Raw genomic sequence first — 19,755 nt, 5'->3', positions numbered from 1 at the left:
CAAGCCATTGATTCTATTACCTCAATTACTCTGATTTTAATTATTGGTGAATCAAGAGTAACTTTACCAATTATCTAAAATTAAAAATGTCACCCAGCCATTTACAATCCATGTAATGTCATTTTACTGGGAGTGATGGCAGCTGCAGGCTCAACCATGCTCCTAAATGTACTCATTCTGACACGGCTTTGCAATTCGATAAGACAGAGAGGCTAAACATTCAGTCTTGTAAAGAACTTGCATTTATATCACATCTTTTCACATTATGTCCCTAAGCGCTTCACAGCCAATGGTAGTCACTGTTGCTATGTAGGCAAACATGGCAGCCAATTTGCATACAGAAAATTCATAGTTCACATGCTTTGGTCCAGTAAGGAATGTTGTCCAGGACAGCAGGAGAACACCCTGCTCTATGAAAAGTCCCATGAGATCTTCTATAATCCACCTGAACAGGTAGACAAAACCTCGATTTAATATCTCATCTGAAAGATGGCATCTCTGACAATGCAGCACTCCTGCAGTACTGCATTGAAGTCTCTATTATGTGCTTGAACCCAGAATCTTCTGGTTTATAGGCAAGAGTGCAATACTTTTGACACATTTATTTTCTACTACTCGGAAGTAAACTACTTTCAGACATACCATGCTGTAGCCCATGCAACAATTGATCTTAACTGTCAGACAAACATGTTCACCTGCACCAGTTTTACAGACTGGTACAACCTGTGAAATTGTACCAGTCTCTGAATTGGAATTCTGTGTGAAAGCCATCCCTGACATTTAAATCTGGTTTCCAGAAGCCTGTAACAGTCTGGTAGATAGGCTAAATCCAGGCCTGTGAGTCTGCTACCGGTGCACCATTGCCCAAAATAAGTAAATATTTTAATCACTACAAACTACCTATCTCGGAGGATACAGTGGTGTATCATTATTTATTTTATGCTGCTACTGCACAGCAACTTAAAATAAATGTAAATGTTCGAAGGAGCAGTACAAGGCCACTCGTACCGATCTTTTTAAAAATTTGGATTCTGGGAGTCAGTACCTTACTTTTATGCTGTTAAATTGGTTTTGTGCACCGGTAGCAGACTCAGGCTTGGATTTAGCCTATCTACCAGACTGTTACAGACTGCTGGAAACCAGATTTAAATGTCAGGGATGGCTTTCACACAGAATTCTAATTCAGAGACTGGTACAATTTCACAGGTTGTACCAGTCTGTACAACTGGTACAGGTGAACATGTTTGTCTGACAGTTAGGATCAATTGTTGCATAGGCTACAGCATGGTATGTCTGAAAGTAGTTTACTTCGGAGTAGTAGAAAATAAATGTGTCAAAAGTAGTGCACTCTTGCCTATAAACCAGAAGATTGTGAGTTCAATGCAGTACTGCAGGAATGCTGCATTGTCAGAGATGCCATCTTTCAGATGAGACATTAAATTTATGTCCCCTAGTTTTGGATTCTCCCATAAGTGGAAACATCGCCTCTACTTCTACCTTATCAAACCCCTTCATAATTTTAAAGAGCTCTATTAGGTCATCCCTCAGCTTTCTCTTAGCCCCAGCCTGTTTCCTGATAGTTATAACCTCTCAATTCTGCTTTCCTTCTTGTAAATCTTTTTTGCACCTTCTCCAGTGCCTCTATATCCTTTTCCTAATACAGAAATCAGAACTGTGCCCAGTACTCTTAAGTTTGGTCAACCTAAGGTTCTATACAAGTTTAACATAACCTCTCTGCTATTCAATTCTATTCAACTAGAAATGAATCCTGGTGCTTTGTTTGCATTTTTTTCATAGCTTTGTTAATTTGCATTGCAACATTTAATGGTTTGTGAATCTGTACCCCTAGATCCCTTTGCATTTTTACCCCATTTTGACACTTATTTGCCAAGGAGTGTGTGGCTTCCCTATTCTTCCTACCAAAATGCACCACCTCACAATTATCTATCTTGAAATTCATTTGTCATTTACTTGCACATTCTTCTGTAAGGTTATTAATGTCTTCTTGTATTTTGTCGCAGTCCTCTTCAGTATTCACTATACCCCCCCATACTGATTGATCCACCTGCACTTGGCTAAGATAAAAGCTTGAGAGTTCAAGCCCTACTCCAGAACTTGAACACAAAATCTTGGCCGAAACTTCAGTGTAGTGCTGAGGGACTACATATTTGAAGATGCTGTCTATCAGATGAGACATTAAATCAATATCTGCCTTTTCAGGTAGACATAAACAATCCCGTGGCACTACTTGAAGAAGAGCAGGGGAGTTCTCCTGGTGTCCTGCCCAGCAATTATCCCTCTATCAACACCACTAAAGCAGATCAACTGGTCAATTATCTCATTGCTGCGCAAAGGTTGTCAACTCTGGTTGGACGTATTTCAGGAGGTTTCATCATATGACCTCCCTCTTCGCCCCCATACACCCACCATTAGATGTCTGGTATGCCCTTCCACTTCTTCGGCAGCACCTACCACCACCTCCCAAGTTCCCCTCCAAGTCACACACCATCCTGACTTGGAAATATATTGCCATTCCTTCATCGTTACTGGGTCAAAATTCTGGAACTCCCGAACAGCACTGTGGGAGTGCCGTCACCTCACGGACTGCAGCGGTTTAAGGCGGCGGCTCACCATCACCTTCTCAAAGACAATTAGGAATGGGCAATAAATGCTGGCTTTGCCAGCGAGGCCCAGTCCCACGATTGGGATAAGAAAAAATGCCCATACTACCCACAACAATTGGAAAGCGACCAGACTCTTCGTTACACGATTGGTAGAGCTTGACTGTCAGGGATAGCCTTTAATCACATCTCTAAAATATTAATAACTAATAAACATATATGTGTTCCAAGAAAATGAAAATACACAGAATATTTTTAATTCCCCTATGATTTTTCGTCTGAGTTGTTTTCACAGTGTCTGGGAAATTAATGTTTAATTTCTGGCAACTTCAGAACTATTCTGGAAGATTGGCAGCCCTATGCTATGCACACATTGGCTGCCATGTTTGCCTACATAATAATAGTGACAACACTTCAGAAGTAACTCATTGGCTCTGAGGTGCTTAAGGACATTTCGAAGATATGAAAGATACTATACAATACGCAAGGTACTATATCATACACAAATCTTTGTAGGTGGGGGTGACAGGACAAGTTGATTGGTCTGTTAAAAAGGCATATGAAATGGTGTTATAATTAAAGGCTAAGTGTACACAATCAAAGAAGCTATGATAACCCTTTATAAAGTACTGGTTAGGCCTCAGCTGGATTATTGTGCTCAATTCTGGAGACTGCACTTAAGAAAGATGTCAAGGCGTTGAAGCGGGGGGCAGAGGAGATTTACTAGAATGAAAGAAACACTTGCATTTATAGAGCGCCTTTCACGACCAGAAATCTCAAAGCGTTTTACAGCCAACGAAGTACTTTTTGAAGTGTAGTTACTGTTGTAATATGGGAAACACAGCAGCCAATTTGCGCACAGCAGGCTCCCACAAACAGCAATGTGATAATGACCAGATAATCTGTTTTGTTATGTTGATTGAGGGATAAATATTGGCCAGGACATCAGGGATAACTCCCCTGCCTTTCTTCGAAATAGTGCCATTGGCTCTTTTACGTCCACCTGAGAGAGTAGACGGGGCCTCGGTTTAATGTCTCATCCAAAAGATGGCACCTCCGACAGTGCAGCACTCCCTCAGCACTGCACTGGAGTGTCAGCCTAGATTTATGTGCTCAAATCCCCGGAGTGGGACTTGAACCCACAACTTTCTGACTCATAGGTGAGTGTGCTACCCACCGAGCCACGGATTAGAAACATCAATTACATGGATAGACTGGTGAAGCTGCGATTGTTCGTCTTAGAGCAGAGAATGTTAAGGGAAGATTTGGTAGAGGTGTCTTAAATCATGAACTGCTTTAATAGAGCAAATAAGGAGAAACTGTTTCCACTGGCAGAAGAGTACACAGATTTAGGATAATTGGCAAAAGAACCAGGGGTTGAGGAGAGACTAATTGCATAGCTATTCCAAAGAGCTGGCTCAGGCATGATGGGACTATGTACTGTGATTCTATATAAATGCATTCTTTCACATACTACAGCTCTGTAGAATTTTTAAATAGAAGCTACAAACACTGCTAAATATTCAATTCCTTTTGCCATAACACTATGAATTTGCTTTGCTTTAATTTTTTTCTCTCTTTGCTTCACTCAAGTTGTCTATTCCTTCCATCACCTCATTCTATTTGAAAAGTCCTCCCATGCTTCTGCTTTGTAAGCTGTTGGCTCGACAATGGCCCTGAGTTGATTTAAGTTCTGATATTCTTCATTATCATCATCATCATCATGATTCCCTCTGGGAATGAGCTAGTGCACATTGGTCCCTTAACAGCATAACTGAGATTGAGAACTTACTGTGCAGGGACAGGTGAAAATTCTTATTGTATTGTCATGAATTCCATATATATTCTGATACAGCCCACTCTGAGTACAAAGTTGCTTAATTTCAATTATCTAGTCATTTGTTTTCTTACCACTAATTCTCAACTTTTTTGTGTTGCTCAATTCAAATGATTGGAAAGTTCAATTTTTTTTAACACAAACACAACTTTAAATTATTGAGAGTAGATTGTAATTGCATCCATTGCCACCCAAAGAGTTGTGAACCTGTGGAATTCTCTGCCACAGAAAGTTGTTGAGGCCAGTTCGTTGGACATATTGAAAAGGGAGTTAGATGTGGCCCTTACAGCTAAAGGGAATTAGGGGGTACGGAGAGAAGGCAGGGGTGGGGTACTGAGGGAATGATCAGCCATGATCATATTGAATGGCGGTGCAGGCTCGAAGGGCCGAATGGCCTGCTCCTGCACCTATTTTCTATATTTCTACATTCATGTGTAGGACTAGAAATATTTATATAATTGTCGAAACGTCTCAAAGTCGCAATCTGTTCGGAATAAACTGGAATGTGTTATGGTTACTTCACTTTGAGTTTAAGAATTCTTTAGTGCTCAGGAGTTTTTGTCCAAGTGTCATTCATTTGCTTCAAAATTCTTCATTGACAGAAACTTGTCATCATTAGGACTAACATGGAGCGTAACAATTGTTCTTGGAATTCTCAGGTAATCAACGGGGAAAGACCTGTGGTAAAACCTGCAAAGAGAACAGGGACAACGAGTGGATGGGAGTGAGTCTGTCCCGACAGGAAGGAGGCAACGGCAGTGTTCTGGTGAGACAATGGCTTTTCTTCGCATGTGGCACGATTCAATGCCCTTCCTCTTTATATCTGTCTGATATACTATGGTCTCTGATGCAACATGATTTGTTGATCGCTCTTTCTCCATTGGAGACGTCATCGCTTTAAAACGCTCTTCAATAAGTAAGATATGGTGCCCCAAACTGCTCCGATACCAATCTGACTGTGCAATGGGGAGTAGCCAAACAGGAGAAAGGGGGTTATTAGATGGTGAAGACCTGCCCAGTTAACTAGACCTCCTAGCAATTCATTAAAGAGGCCAGTGGTAAAAGATTTGAGTACATGATGTCTACGTTTTTAAATGCAGAAGTGAGACCCGTGTGCACCGGAGTAAAGTGGGGAACTTAGATGGAACAGTTACAGGATGATTAAGGGCCAGTATGTCAGCCACAGGTGGATAAGGGCTCTGGTCTCTGAGTAAGCATATGGCCCCTTTAAGAACATTCCCTTTAAAGATAAATGCACCTGGAGTGTGCGGAGACTGTCTCCAGCCAGGTGAGCATAAAAGGGGAGATTCAGGGGAAGTAAAGGTTAAGAGGGGCTGGGAGTTGAAGAATTAAAGAATGTATTGTGTGAGTGTGCTTTGTGTTACGTACATTAAAAGATGTTTGGAACTTGGATTGCTCAAGGATTACTGTTGGTAAAAGAAAGAAGGCTCCAAGATGGTAGGACCCTGTAATAATATGTAAAAGAACAGTTCCTGGGACAGCTGATTTGGGATATATCCAGTGATATGACAACAATGCTAAGCTCCAGGTCAATAAAATTCAAACAGAACAAATTAACAAGTAGAAAATATAAGGGCAAAAAGGACAGTGTTGCCTAGGCTGCAAGGGTCAGATTGCCACATGTAGGCCCCCAAGCTGTAGTTTGGACACTCTTTGTCTAGTGTAATGGTCAGCGTTCATCCCTCAACCCACATCACTAAAACACATTCATTGCTCATTCATTTTGTTACTATTTGTAACATGGTTGCTCTGCTCAACAACATAAACCTCACTGTGACTGCGTGAAAACCAATTCTGATCTTCCTGTAAAGTGATTTAAAGTGCTGATCATTAAATCTTTAATTGAGAACATTATAACTTAGCTTACTATGTTATGTTTCTGGGTCATATTACAAGTCAAAACAGATTCTATGTTTTAATGTTATTTATGAGATTTTATGCCTTAATTGTAGCCATTTTAAGATTGGTTGAACTAAGCACAGTCTGGTGAAGTGCAATGTGTAAAATTACCTGTGACCCAATGTGGAAAAGAAAGAACGAACTTGCATTTATATCGTGCCTTTCACAAACTCAGGATGTCCCAAAGTGCTTTACAGCCAACAAAGTACTTTGAAGTATAATCACTATTGTAATGTATGAATCGAGGCAGCCAATTTGCACACCACAAGCTCCCACAAACAGCAATGAAATAACTGACCAGATCATCTGTTTTAGTGATATTGGTTCAGGGACTAAACACTTGCCAGGACACTGGGGAAAACTGCTCTTATTCAAATAATGCCATGGGATCTATCATGTCCACCTGAAAGGATAATCAGGGCCTTGGATTAACGTCTCATCTGAAAGATGGCACCTCCAACAGTGTAGCACTCCCTCAATGCTGTCCTGAAGGGCCAGCCTAAATTATGAAGCATTTACACTCAGTGTGAAGCTGCATGCAAGCATAAAAACCGTTCAATATTGAGTATTGGGATATTGATCAATGACATATTCTAATCAGGATAGTGCAGACATGAGCAGCACTAATTAAACACCACAGGTGCCCGTCAGCATTATTTTGTGTATATATTATGGAGTTCAATGTCCACTGTTTGAACAACATGCCTCTGTCTCATCGATTGACTTCTCAGTGAATTGCATTCTAAAGGGTTTTATGGATAGAACAACCTGACAGTTCAGATGTAACGGCTGGTTCTGTTTTTGACCTTGTTATAACAGACACTATGGCAATATGCAGCTGCCTAGTTAGAACACCTTTGCAATTCAAAGACAATAATCAGTAAGGATCAGATAGCCACTCCAATTCCAACAACTGTTTGTCTATAAAAACCTGCAAAGAAAGCTGCCCAAAGAAAATAAACTGTCTGGCTTATCTGTTAAACCTTTTCCTGAACTGGGTCAAAGGTTAAGCAACACCTCGATTTCAAAATTCTCATCCTTGTTTTCAAATCCCTCCATGGCCTTGCCCTTCCCTATCTCTCTAACCTCCTCCAGCTCCACAACCTCCCCGCGCCCACCCCCCGAGATGTCTGCGCTCCTCTAATTCTACCCACTTGAGCATCCCTGATTATAATCGCTCTATCATTGGAGGCCATGCCTTCTGTTGCCTAGGCCCCAAGCTCTGGAATTCCCTCCCTAAACCTCTTCGCCTCTCTACCTCTCTTTCCTCCTTCAAGAGGCTCCTTAAAACCTACCTCTTTGACCAACCTTTTGGGCACCATCCTTAATTTCTCCTAATGTGGCTCGCTGTCAAATTTTTTGTCTCATAATACTCCTGTGAAGTGCCTTGGGACATTTCACTACGTTAAAGGTGCTATATAAATACAAGTTGTTATTATTTAACTTTCAGACTAACTTCAAAAACTGGCTGTGATTGCCTGATTCTGTCAATAACTCTATTTTTGAATAAATCATTTTGGTAGTTTTGTCTGTTACAAAAGTGCCGAGGATGACTGATAATCATTTTCAGTGGTGACGTTGGTGTGTAGTGGAAATCTAGAGATGATAAGTCTATTGTTGGGTGCAAGATATTTGCATTACTTTCTGCACAGAGTCTTGTTTCAGTTAGTAGGAAGCATGGGTTTGCTTGTGAGAGGAGAATTTTGTATTGGGCAGCAGAAAAAATACCCAGCAAAGACCAAATCATAACATGCACCTTACTGTAATTTGAGTTGGAGTAATAGAATCAACAGTATGTCTATTCATTCATGGGATGTGGGCGTCACTGACAAGGCCAGCATCTATTGCCCATCCCTAATTGCCCTTGAGAAGGTGGGGGTGAGCCACCTCCTTGAACCGCTGAGTCCATGAAGTGAAGGTACTCCCACAGTGCTGTTGGGGAGTTCTAGGATTTTGACCCAGCGACGATGAAGGAATGACAATATATTTCCAAGTTAGGATGATGTGTGAGTTGCAGAGGGTCTTGCAGATGGTGGTGTTCCCGTGCACCTGCTGCCCTTGTCCTTCTAGGTGGTAGAGGTCATGGGTTTGGGAGGTGCAGTCGAAAAAGGCCTGGCGAGTTGCTGCAGTGCATCTTGTAGCTGGTACACACTGCAGCCATGGTATTGGAGGGAGTGAATGTTTAAGGTGGTGGATGGGGTGCCAATCAAGCAAGCTGCTTTGCCCTGGATGGTGCTGAGCTTCTTGAGTGTTGTTGGAGCTGCACTCATCCAGGCAAGTGGAGAATATTCCATCACTCTCCAGACCTGTGCTTTGTAGATGGTGGAAAGGTTTTGGGGAGTTGGGAGGTGAGACATTTGTCGCAGAATACCCAGCCTCTGACCTGCTCTTGTAGCCACAGTATTTATGTGATTGGTACATTTAAGTTTCTGAGCAATGGTGACCCCCAAGATGTTCATGGTGGTGTATTCGACGGTGGTAATCTTGCTGAATGTCAAGGGGAGGTGGCTAGACTCTCTTGTTGGCGATAGTCATTGCCTGGCTCTTGTATCGTGCAAATGTTACTTGCCACTTATCAGCCCAAGCCTGAATATCATCCAGGTCTTGCTGCATGTGAGCGCAGACTGCTTCATTATCTGAGGTGTTGCAAATGGAACTGAACACAGTGCAGTCATCAGCGAATATCCCCACTTCTGACCTTATGGGGGAAGGTCATTGATGAAGCAGCTGAAGATGGTTGGGCCGAGGACACTGCCCTGAGAAACTCCTGCAGTGATGTCCTGGGGCTGTGATGATTGACCTCCATCACCACAACCATCTTTCTTTGTGCTAGGTATGACTCCAGCCAGTGGAGCATTTTCCCCCTGATTGCCATTGACTTCCGTTTTACTAGGGCTCCTTGATGTCACACTCTGTCAAATGCTGCCTTGATGTCGATGGCAGTTACTCTCACCTCACTTCTGAAATTTAATTCTTTTGTTCATATTTGAACCAAGGCTGTAATGAGGTTTGGAGCCGAGTGGTCCTGGGAGAACCAAAACTGGGCATCGTCAAACAGGTTATTGGTGAGTAAGTGCCGCTTGATAGCACTGTCGACAACACCTTCCATCACTTTACTGATGATTAAGACTAGACTGATGGGGCAGTAATTGGCTGGATTGGATTTGTCCTGCTTTTTGTGGACAGGACATACCTGGGCAATTTTCCACTTTGTCAGGTAGATGTCAGTATTGTAGCTGTACTGGAACAGCTTGGCTAAAGGCGCGGCTAGTTCTGGAGCATATAAGTCTTCATCAATACAGCCGGGATGTTGTTGGGGCCCATAACCTTTGCTGTATCCAGTGCACTCAGCCACTTCTTGATATCACGTGGAGTGAATTGAATTGGCTGAAGACTGACTTCTCTGATGGTGGGGAGCTCAGGAGGAGGCTGAGATGGATCATCCACTTCTGGCCAAATATGGTTGCATTTGCTTCAGCCTTGTCTTTTGCACTCATGTGCCTGGTTCCGCCATCATTGAAGATGGGGATGTTCATGGATGTGTGCGGTCAGTACTGGGTCCGTACAGAATTGTATTCGCATTGTAATGATATGCACTGTTGTTTGTAATCTTGAATTCACTTTTTTGAATAAAGATTGGTTTGTTGATGTTTCTGCATGTTTTTTTACTGGTAACATGACAAACACAGATAAGCAGTGACAAGAAAACTAAACCATGTTCCCTGTACCGTAATTCATGAAATCTGTTGTAACTTCTACTTGCGGCTTCTTCAGTAACAGAAGAACATTAAAAACTCTTTTTAACACACCTTTTTATGGGTAGCAGAAGCAGTGTTATAGAGAGTATGGAGACTGTACGGCACACAGATGTGAGTAATACTCAAATAACTATTCGGAGAAGGTTTGCGGTAGTGTATGTCAAATACTAGTGCTTTCAATGGTTCATTTTATTGTACCCGAGACACTCGAGAATGAGGAGACTACTGTGTGCAATAAGCAGCAATGAGGAGGAGACGAGAACGGGCTTCTGTTTTTTTTAGGGTAAATTTTCTGACTCCACTAGGCGTTTCATTGAAAGGGATTGCGGACCAGGTACAGAGATCAGCATGCTGGAGGACTGATTCACCGTGGGCCAGCGACCCTATATTTTCTGTACATTCATTTACATTCAGTACAATATATTTTTGTAAAAATGTATTCTGTACATTCATGTAAAGTCAGGGACTGCAAACTCTTGGGTTGCTGAGTAGCACTCGCTCTGATCGCCACTTCTCACCAGGAGTGCCTTCAGATTGGCTGCGCTGTTGAATTTCTGGGAATGATTCTCCAATCGGCTGCCATCAAGCAAGACTCCAATCCCGGAGTGAATTCTCGATACCCTAACTCTTCTACTGTTATTTTAATACAGTCCCCACTGCTAATAGTTGGTGCTAACACGATTTTCCCGTTATACGTTTTCGACGGTTTATATACAGTCCAGTAACTACCTTGGAATGCTTGTCAGGATGAGTCGCGGATATCTAATCCTTTTTCCATTGATATTGCTACCTGCCCCGCTCTCTGTGTCATACTGTGAAATTCTTGATCTAGTCTTGCCATCATTCCTCTCGAGTACAAGTGTGGGAAATATTTAACCTTCTTTCATCTTGCTTCTTGGATGGTTTATATGATTTTGATCTCAGCCAAGGGAGCAAGCGAGCTTGATTGCTTCAATAAATCCCCTTCTTCATTATACGTTTTTTATTGAACACATGTTTCTGCCCGAAATAGTCAGCATGCTGTAAACATGTAATTGACTTTGTAATTGAAAATAATGTTAAGGGAAATTTGTTTGCGCTTTTTGCCCGATTTAAGCGTGGGCAATTTAAGTAGTACAGACTGAACTAAAAGAAGGATTGGTTAACGAGTGTGTTTACACTGTGCAGTGTGGTGAGCAGCTAAAGGGAAGTGTCAATATTTTGAGGTTTTATGGTTTTGTACACACTTCAAATAGTTTCCATAAGTCTGGTATAGAAAGTAACCTCTCAAACTGATTTATGTGGCATCCAGAAACTGGATGTTTGTTCTGTGATATAAATGTAGACGTATGTGTTGCTGAATCCATTAACAATGAGTTATGACTATTTTTGGTTGATCTTCCCTGGCATTGCACACAGGCAGTCTAAGTGTAGCCTTCAGGTGAAGTGGGGTCAGAGGGCGGGGGATAATTGGATTAGGGTGCACAGATGTAATGTAGTCTCTCTTTTAAAGCCATACATTCTATCCTTACTTTTATATTTCCATAGTAATTTTCTACATTTATTATGAAAGCTGCGAATCGAAACTTGTCGCGCTGTAATCACTCAAAGCTAATGGACAGGTAGAAGAAATAACTTTCAATGTTAATGGAACGTTGGCCTTTATCTCGAGGCGGCTGAAATACAAAGGGGAGGAAGTTATTTATGTTACAGTTATATCAAGCTCTGATTCGATCCCATCTGGAATACTGCATTGCATTTTGGGCACCTCACCTCATGAAGGATATATTGACCAAGATCTCTTCCAGGGATATTTCCCAGGGACACAATCTCTCAGCCGGGTACTGTCACCGGTAAAAGGGGACATATGGTCACCCGAACCTAGTCTATGCAACCTGACCTAATAATTTAAGCATTTTAGCGCAAATATCATTCTGACAAATATCAGTCTGGGATAGAAAGTAACCTCTCAGCGCAGAATTACCAGAATGATATTTGCTCCAGTGGCAGGACTCCGGAGGAAGAAAATCAGATCCAAAGGCGACTTCCCAGCATCGGTGGCAGAACCCGGGGAGTAGAGGATCACCACAGTCGACATCGGGGATGGAGAAAGATGGCGCCCAAATTTGGTGAGGCGCTGAAGACAAAGCTGGTCGCGGCCAGATCACGAGGTGCAGCGCTGATGGAGCAACATGTGGCACCAAACGGAGAAGAGGATTGGGGTAAAGATAGCAAGGCTCTCTTAAAGGAGGCCTGCAACCCACTACAATTAAAGGGACAGTTCCATGCACTCAAGCAATGTAATAGAAACTGTAAGTTAGAGAGAAAATGTGTAACTGACGATCAGAGTTGTGTACATGCAATAAGCAAGGAAAACTTGCACGATCATGTAAAATGTGTAATTGATGATCAGAATTGTGTGCATGCAACCAGCGAGGAAAAGTCACGCGATCGCGATCGGAACTACAGAGTATTCACAATAAGTAATGGAAAGTTGTGTATTACATTTGTGGTTCCGTTGTGAGACAAGTACGTTAGACTAGTGAGATATATTATCGATGCGGTGACCGGTGCGTAAGGACAAACTAGTTCCAGAACTGCTGGATGGTGTCCCTGCAGTCTGGTGGCGACATGGTGCCAAGTGCTGGCGGAGCTACAGAGTATCCACAACATGTAATGAAAAGTTGTGTGATGTAGGATTTCAACCGCACGCAGCCAATGCAGCGGGCAGACATCCATCGGGAGCACACAGGTCCAGCGAGCTACCCAATGCTGTAGCCTGCGTTCCTGGGACCAGAGTTATGCACCATGGAGTGTGGCCACATGCAGCCAATACACACGAGCTGCAGAGCAAGCGATCTCAGGAGGGCAACGGCACTGGTATCGATACCCTGCCCCTGATCGGCTCCACCTCTCAGACACTCGATGGTACCAACCACCATGAGCCTGAAAGAGCAAACTGTGCTAAGGTGCAGCCCCCAGACCCCATCGCCACCAAGGTCATACCCGGAAATGAAGGGTCACCCGCTACAGGATCCCAAACCAAACAACACCCAGGCTAGAGAGTCAGCAGTTCCCTGTGCACTGCTAGATGACAGCCCCTCAGGGAGCAGCAGCAACCCAGGGCGCAAAGAAAGGACAGGGAGGTCACCTGCCCGACGCTAGGAACCACGGCAACAGCCCCTAGAGCAGGCAACTTGAGCCAACCGGGTTCCCACTGCCAGCACTGGGCACCACGCCACCACCAGACTGCAGGGACACCATCCAGCAGTTCTGGAACTAGTTTGACTTACGCATCGGTCACCGCATCGATAATGTATCTCACCAGTCTAACGTACTTGTCTCACAACGGAACCACAAATGTAATACACACTTGTTTTTCTGACATGTGTTTCTGAACTTGAATGTATATGAATGCAATGAGCCTCCGGCATAATCTATATGTGGGGGTAGGGGGGTAGAATGGAGTGGTCAGACACACACACAAACAGCAACCACCAGCAATCTACTGCACCAACCATTAACGCAAAATTGAAACGACCTGCCAAGGGTCAACCAGATAGAGCCCACCTAGAGCTAAGCCCAGAGCACAATCAATGCAGAGGCAATTTGCACTAAAGGCTCAGGGGAGAGTGATGTCATGTATCCTACATAGCTACTGTTGGTACTATCACAAGGTGTGCCACCAGAGGGCACAGCAGTGGGAGACTTGTAGGTTACCTGTACAGGTGTGCCTGGCCTAGTATAAAAGGCAGGCCACCAGGTGTGATCCACACTCTGGAGTTAACTAATAAATGACTAAGGTCACTACAGTTCAAGTACAACACATTGCCTCGTGGAGTCATTATTAGAGCATCTAAGGACACAACAGTGTGGGTGAGTGTCAGGCAGTGAGGAGGGGGAGGAGCTGGGTCAGGACGTGCTCGGTGGCCTGGGATGGTGTGGGTGAATGTTGGGCAGTGAGGAGGGGGAGGAGCTGGGTCAGGGCGTGCTCGGTGGCCTGGGATGGTGTGGGTGAATGTTGGGCAGTGAGGAGGGGGAAGAGCTGGGTCAGGACGTGCTCGATGGCCTGGGATGGTGTGGGTGAATGTTGGGCTGTGAGGAGGGGGAGGAGCTGGGTCAGGACGTGCTCGGTGGCCTGGGATGGTGTGGGTGAGTGTCAGGCAGTGAGGAGGGGGAGGAGCTGGGTCAGGACGTGCTCGATGGCCTGGGATGGTGTGGGTGAATGTTGGGCTGTGAGGAGGGGGAGGAGCCAGTGAATGTGCCCGGCAGATGCTGTGAACAGCGGCCACATTATTCAGATGCAAAGTTCTGGTGTTGCTTTTCTGGTGCAGATTCAGTTTGCATCAAAATAACAATTTTTGCCTCGCTATGCTGCACATCCTACATTTTCTGTCCTGGCTACTTTGCTGTGCTACCACCTTGTGTGTCCCCGGATTGGATTTCGAAAATATGATCACCCTAGACTAGGCTTGTATTCCCTTGAGTATAGAAAACTATGGGCTGATCGAATTGAGGTGTTTAAGATGTTTAAAGGAGTTGATTGGATAGTTCGAGTGAAACTATTTCCTCTGGCAGCAAAGTCCGGAACAAGGGGCCACATCCTGAAAATTCGAGCTAGCCCATTCAGAGGAGTTGTCAGAAAGCACTTCTTCACACAAAGGGTCATGGAAATCTGGAACTCTCTCCCCCAAAAAGCTGTTGAGGCTCAGTCAATTGAAAATTTTAAAACAGAGAATGATAGATTTTTGTTGGCCAAGGATATTAAGGGTTTTAGAACCAAGACGGGCATGAGTTTCAAATCTAACACGATCACAGTAAACAAATGTTTAAAAAAAAATCCAACGAACACTTTCTTGAAGATATTGCCCCTTTAACATTATTTTGTGACCAACTCCAACTCCAGTGGGATTCTAGAATGAGGAGACATAGCAGATTGAAGGATGTAAAAAAAAAACTGGTGTACACCCATGCAAGAACCCATGCACCTTTTGAGCTCCGCTCATTGAATTCCTGGCCTTCCTGCCGTGTCACAATGTCAACCTGTTCTTCTGAGCATTTGCACGGGATTCCCGCAGGAAGGCAGCCAAGATCTTCTTTAAATACAGGTGCAGCATTGAGAATCTGGAGTTCCGGAATCCAGAATGTTCCGGACTCCGAACCGATCGGTGACACGGTCGTCCAGAATCCGGATCCGCCGATGCTGCCGACCTTGGGGCCCCACCACTGCCCGACCTCGGGCCTCACTCACCAACGCTGCCCTTACCTCTGGGCCTCCTCACCGGCCCGCCTGAACACCTCTTCCGCGACGGGGCCGGCCAGCCCAAAAAGCTCCTTGGCAGACCCCGCCCCCCCCCCAATTTCTGATGTTCCGAAATCTGGAAATATCCAAACCTGGACTCCGGTGTTTCTGGAGTTGTGACGTTAGAAAGATGATCGAAAACCCGGAATCCGGAACGGCCTTGGTCCCAAAGGTTCCAGATTCTCGACTCTGCACTTGTATGCAGATCGGGTCCTGATAATGTTATCGGGACATGACTGCAATATTGGCCTGAGGTCTGAGCGGGGGAACGTGGACCAGAAGAAGCCCAGCAGTTAAGTTTTTTAAAATGTAACTTTGTTTTCTTGTGGGCCAGGAGTGCTCCTCTGGGTCTCATAAGGAAGCCTTGGGCCTCCCTTGCAGTGGCACTCTGAGGCTCCCCCCTCCACCTGATTGTGTCCAGAGTCCAGAGGACTTACCAGGCTCCGACATCCCGCCGCCGAATTCCTACTCCTGCCCACTGGCCAGGCAGTGGATCTGGCCGGGTTTGAGAGGGTCAGTGAGAATATTTATGGTGATGAGGCCTCTATGTCCCTGGACTCCATGGATTCATCGCCTGCTTTGGGGCGTGCATTCATTAAAACCAATGCCTCCCGTTATTTAGTACAACTTTTTGTTTAGTTCAAATTCTTTGGGGCCGAAATGCAGGGTCCGGATAAGGCCCGTTACTACCGTTTTGCGGCGGCCATGCGGTGGAATTCAATGGCCGCTGATTTCTGGTCGAATGGCCGCTGCAAGCTAAATTAGGCAGGGTTTTTTTTCTGGCGTCCCCACTTCCACCCCATCGCTGCCAAGCGGCCGTAAGTGCGTGCACCGCCGTGACCCTCTACCTCCGTCCATATTCAGCCCGAACAATCAAATCCCCTCCGAACCGTGTCCCCAACCGCTATCTCTGTCTGTGTACACTTTCTATTCTGACTACGAGCCCTGGCTGTGTGGCGGCCATTAAAGGCAAGGGCACACTGCCGCGGCTGCCATTTCATTTCTTTTGCCAGCCGATTTCCACGTCGGGTGCACTATTGTGCCCCTGCGTTCAGCTGGGCTGCCAACAGGCAGCCTGGGCACCCCCTGGTGGTCCAGTGGCTGATCCTAAATTTTGGGCAATTTATCTCCCTTTGAAAGGAGGGGAGAGACGTGGTGACGCAGACGCACAATGATGTCACCACCTCTCCGCGCTGAGTGACAGCGGTGGAGAATCCGCCCCGCCCCCATTTCCACCCCTCACCAGTACTTACCTCCACCCCCCATTATGACCGGCTTCCGGTGCGCTCCGAAAAAAATGATAAACAGCTGAAAATCGATCGAGAGCCCGCCTCATCGGACCCGACGGTAAAAACTTTAAAAAAAGGAATGTGCTTTCTGGCGAGCATGAATTTTGGCCCCTTTGAGTTTATTTTTAATCTGCCTGTTTATTTATTACACGTTGTCTCTTCATTTATTTCATAGAAACTCTATACTTTTATACAGTACATGTTTTCTATGTAGACTCTTTCACAAGTCCATTTTTTTTAACCCGCTTCATTTAAAGGAACAGTAACAGTCCTGTGATGCTGTTCGGAGTCCTTTTTTTCATCTTTGCATAATCACAGAATTAATTGGCATAATTTTAATTGCCGGCACCTTTGTGTTGTGGGAATATCACAGCATCACGAAACATCAGAGTACCACTTGCAAATGGTGTCTTCATGATGTGCCGATGATAAAAATCTGCTGGGCTCTTTCCGCCATTGAATAGTGACCACTCCCCCTTTTAAGCAGTTGTTTGTGCACAACAACAACTTGTCTTTATATAGCACCTTTAACGTAGTAAAACGTCCCAAGGTGCTTCACCGGAGTATTACACAGAAATATAGAAACATAGAAAATAGGTGCAGGAGTAGGCCATTCGGCCCTTCGAGCCTGCACCACCATTCAATATGATCATGGCTGATCGTGCAACTTCAGTATCCCATTTCTGCTTTCTCTCCATACCCCTTGATCCCTTTAGCCGTAAGGGCCACATCTAACTTCCTTTTGAATATATCCAATGAACTGGCCTCAACAACTTTCTGTGGTAGAGAATTCCATAAGTTCACAATTCTCTGAGTGAAGAAGTTTCTCCTCATCTCAGTTCTAAATGGCTTACCCCTTATCCTTCGACTGTGACCCCTGGTTCTGGACTTCCCCAACATCGGGACCATTCTTCCTGCATCGAACCTGTCCAATCCTATCAGAATTTTATATGTTTCTATGAGATCGTCTCTCATTCTTATAAATTCCAGTGAATATAAGCCTAGTTGATCCAGTCTTTCTTCATGTGTCAGTCCTGCCATTCCGGGAATCAGTCTGGTGAACCTTTGCTGCACTCTCTCAATAGCAAGAATGTCCTTCCTCAGATTAGGAGACCAAAACTGAACACAATTGTCATGTATTCAACCAGCATTGTAACCCATGTATAATCTGACCTAAGTTGTACACCGTGAGAACACTGACCACTCGGTGGGAGACACTCCTAACCTGGACCTTCAGGTATAAAAGGGGAAGCTCCACCCACCTTCATCACTTGAGTGCTAAGGAATAAAGGACAGGTCACAGACTGACCTTCTCTCAAGCATGGGCCTCGTGTGCATTTATACTGTGTAGTAAGGACGTATCAATGGCGACAAGAAACTGGGATTTAAACCACGCGAGCATGGCCACTAGCAGAACAGACGAGAGGTACTGTGTTAAGGAATGGTTGGGACAGAGATTCAACATTGTTAAAGCAGCACATAGTTCTCCAGGCAGACAAGGGCAGTAAGGCATGCCCCAACATGTAGTCGAACCCAGAGGGGGAGTTCGACAGAGACAATGGCAAGCTGAACAGCGATTCACGCCATTGCAAGGGACAATGCGGCCAGTAATGGGGCCATCAACACCTGTTAATGGTGCACTCAAGGACAATAACAGGGGCAGTCAGGGACGATCGACTGGCAAGGGACCTTTTGTTTCAAACCACAACTCATGCTGGAGGCGTGGAGGCATACATTCAGCCGGAGTTTGCAGAGATGAGCAAAATACCTGCAGAAATTGCAGAAATGGACACTGGGGGAAATCGCTGGAAGCTGAAGTTCAGCGAGTTCATGTGGAGCACGTATACAGATCATACACCAGGACGCCACCGATAATGATGAAAGTGCTCCTCAATGGCATCCCAGTATCAATGGAGTTAGACACGGGTGCCAGCCAGTCCCTGATGGGTATCAAACAGTTCGAAAAGTTGTGGGCATCCAAGGCCAGGAGGCCAAAATTATCGCCGATTGACGCACAGCTACGGACTTACACAAAGCAGATCATTCCGGTGTTAGGCAGCGCCACGGTAGTCGTGACCCACAAAGATTCGGAGAACAGGTTGCCACTCTGGATTGTCCCAGGGGACGGTCCCGCACTACTGGGGAGGAGTTGGCTTGCTGTCATGAACTGGAAATGGGGCGATGTCAATGCAATTTCCTCTGTGGAGCGAGTATCATGCTCACAGGTCCTGGACAAATTTGACTCATTATTTCAACCCAGCATTGGCACTTTCATGGGGGCCAAGGTAGTGATTCACATAAACCCGGACGCCAGACCAGTACACCACAAGGCCAGAGCGGTGCCGTACGTGATGCGGGAAAAGATAGAAGGTGAATTGGATCGCCTGTTGAGGGAAGGCATCATCTCGCCAGTCGAATTCAGTGACTGGGCGAGCCCGATTGTACTGGTGCTCAAGGCGGATGGGTCGGTCAGGATATGTGGCGATTACAAGGCCACCATCAATCGGGTGTCACTCCAAGACCAGTACCCGCTACCGAGAGCGGAGGACCTCTTTGCGACGCTATCCGGTGGCAAACTTTTTTCAAAATTGGACCTGACCTCAGCTTACATGGCCCAGGAGCTGGCGAGTGAGTCGAAGAAGCTGACCACCATCACGACACACAAGGGGTTGTTTGAGTACAACAGATGTCCGTTCGGGATTCGCTTGGCCGCCGTGATTTTCCAACGAAATATGGAAAGCCTCCTCAAGTCGATTCCAGGGACGGTGGTTTTTCAGGACGACATCCTCATTACGGGTTACGATACTGAAGAACACCTCCACAACCTGGAGGAGGTGCTACGCAGACTGGACCGGGTAGGTCTGCGACTGAAAAAGGCGAAGTGCGTCTTCCTAGCTCCAGAGGTAGAATTCCTGGGGATGAGAGTAGCAGCAGACGGGATCAGCCCTACTGCATCCAAGACGGAAGCGATCCAGAGAGCACCCAGACCCCGTAAAACGACGGAGCTGCGTTCGTTCCTGGGCTCCTGAACTATTTTGGTAACTTTATT

The 19,755-nt window shown here is 45.2% G+C and overlaps 1 protein-coding gene across 2 annotated transcripts in view; it reads left to right on the top strand.

Moving 5' to 3' along the window:
* The window catches only part of itga9 (integrin, alpha 9), a 499,978-nt gene that overhangs the window by 7,854 nt on the left and 472,369 nt on the right, over positions 1-19,755 (top strand). For both annotated transcript variants that reach the window (XM_070889429.1, XM_070889419.1), the window contains exon 3: positions 5,118-5,224. In XM_070889429.1, the coding sequence (XP_070745530.1) occupies positions 5,118-5,224 (107 nt within the window). The remainder of the gene's footprint in view (positions 1-5,117; positions 5,225-19,755) is intronic.

This window comes from Pristiophorus japonicus, chromosome 1, assembly GCF_044704955.1.
Source record: "Pristiophorus japonicus isolate sPriJap1 chromosome 1, sPriJap1.hap1, whole genome shotgun sequence".
Classification (NCBI taxonomy): Eukaryota; Metazoa; Chordata; class Chondrichthyes; family Pristiophoridae; genus Pristiophorus; species Pristiophorus japonicus.
Note: the sequence above shows the minus strand (reverse complement) of the source record. Positions and strands in the feature narration are given on the sequence as shown.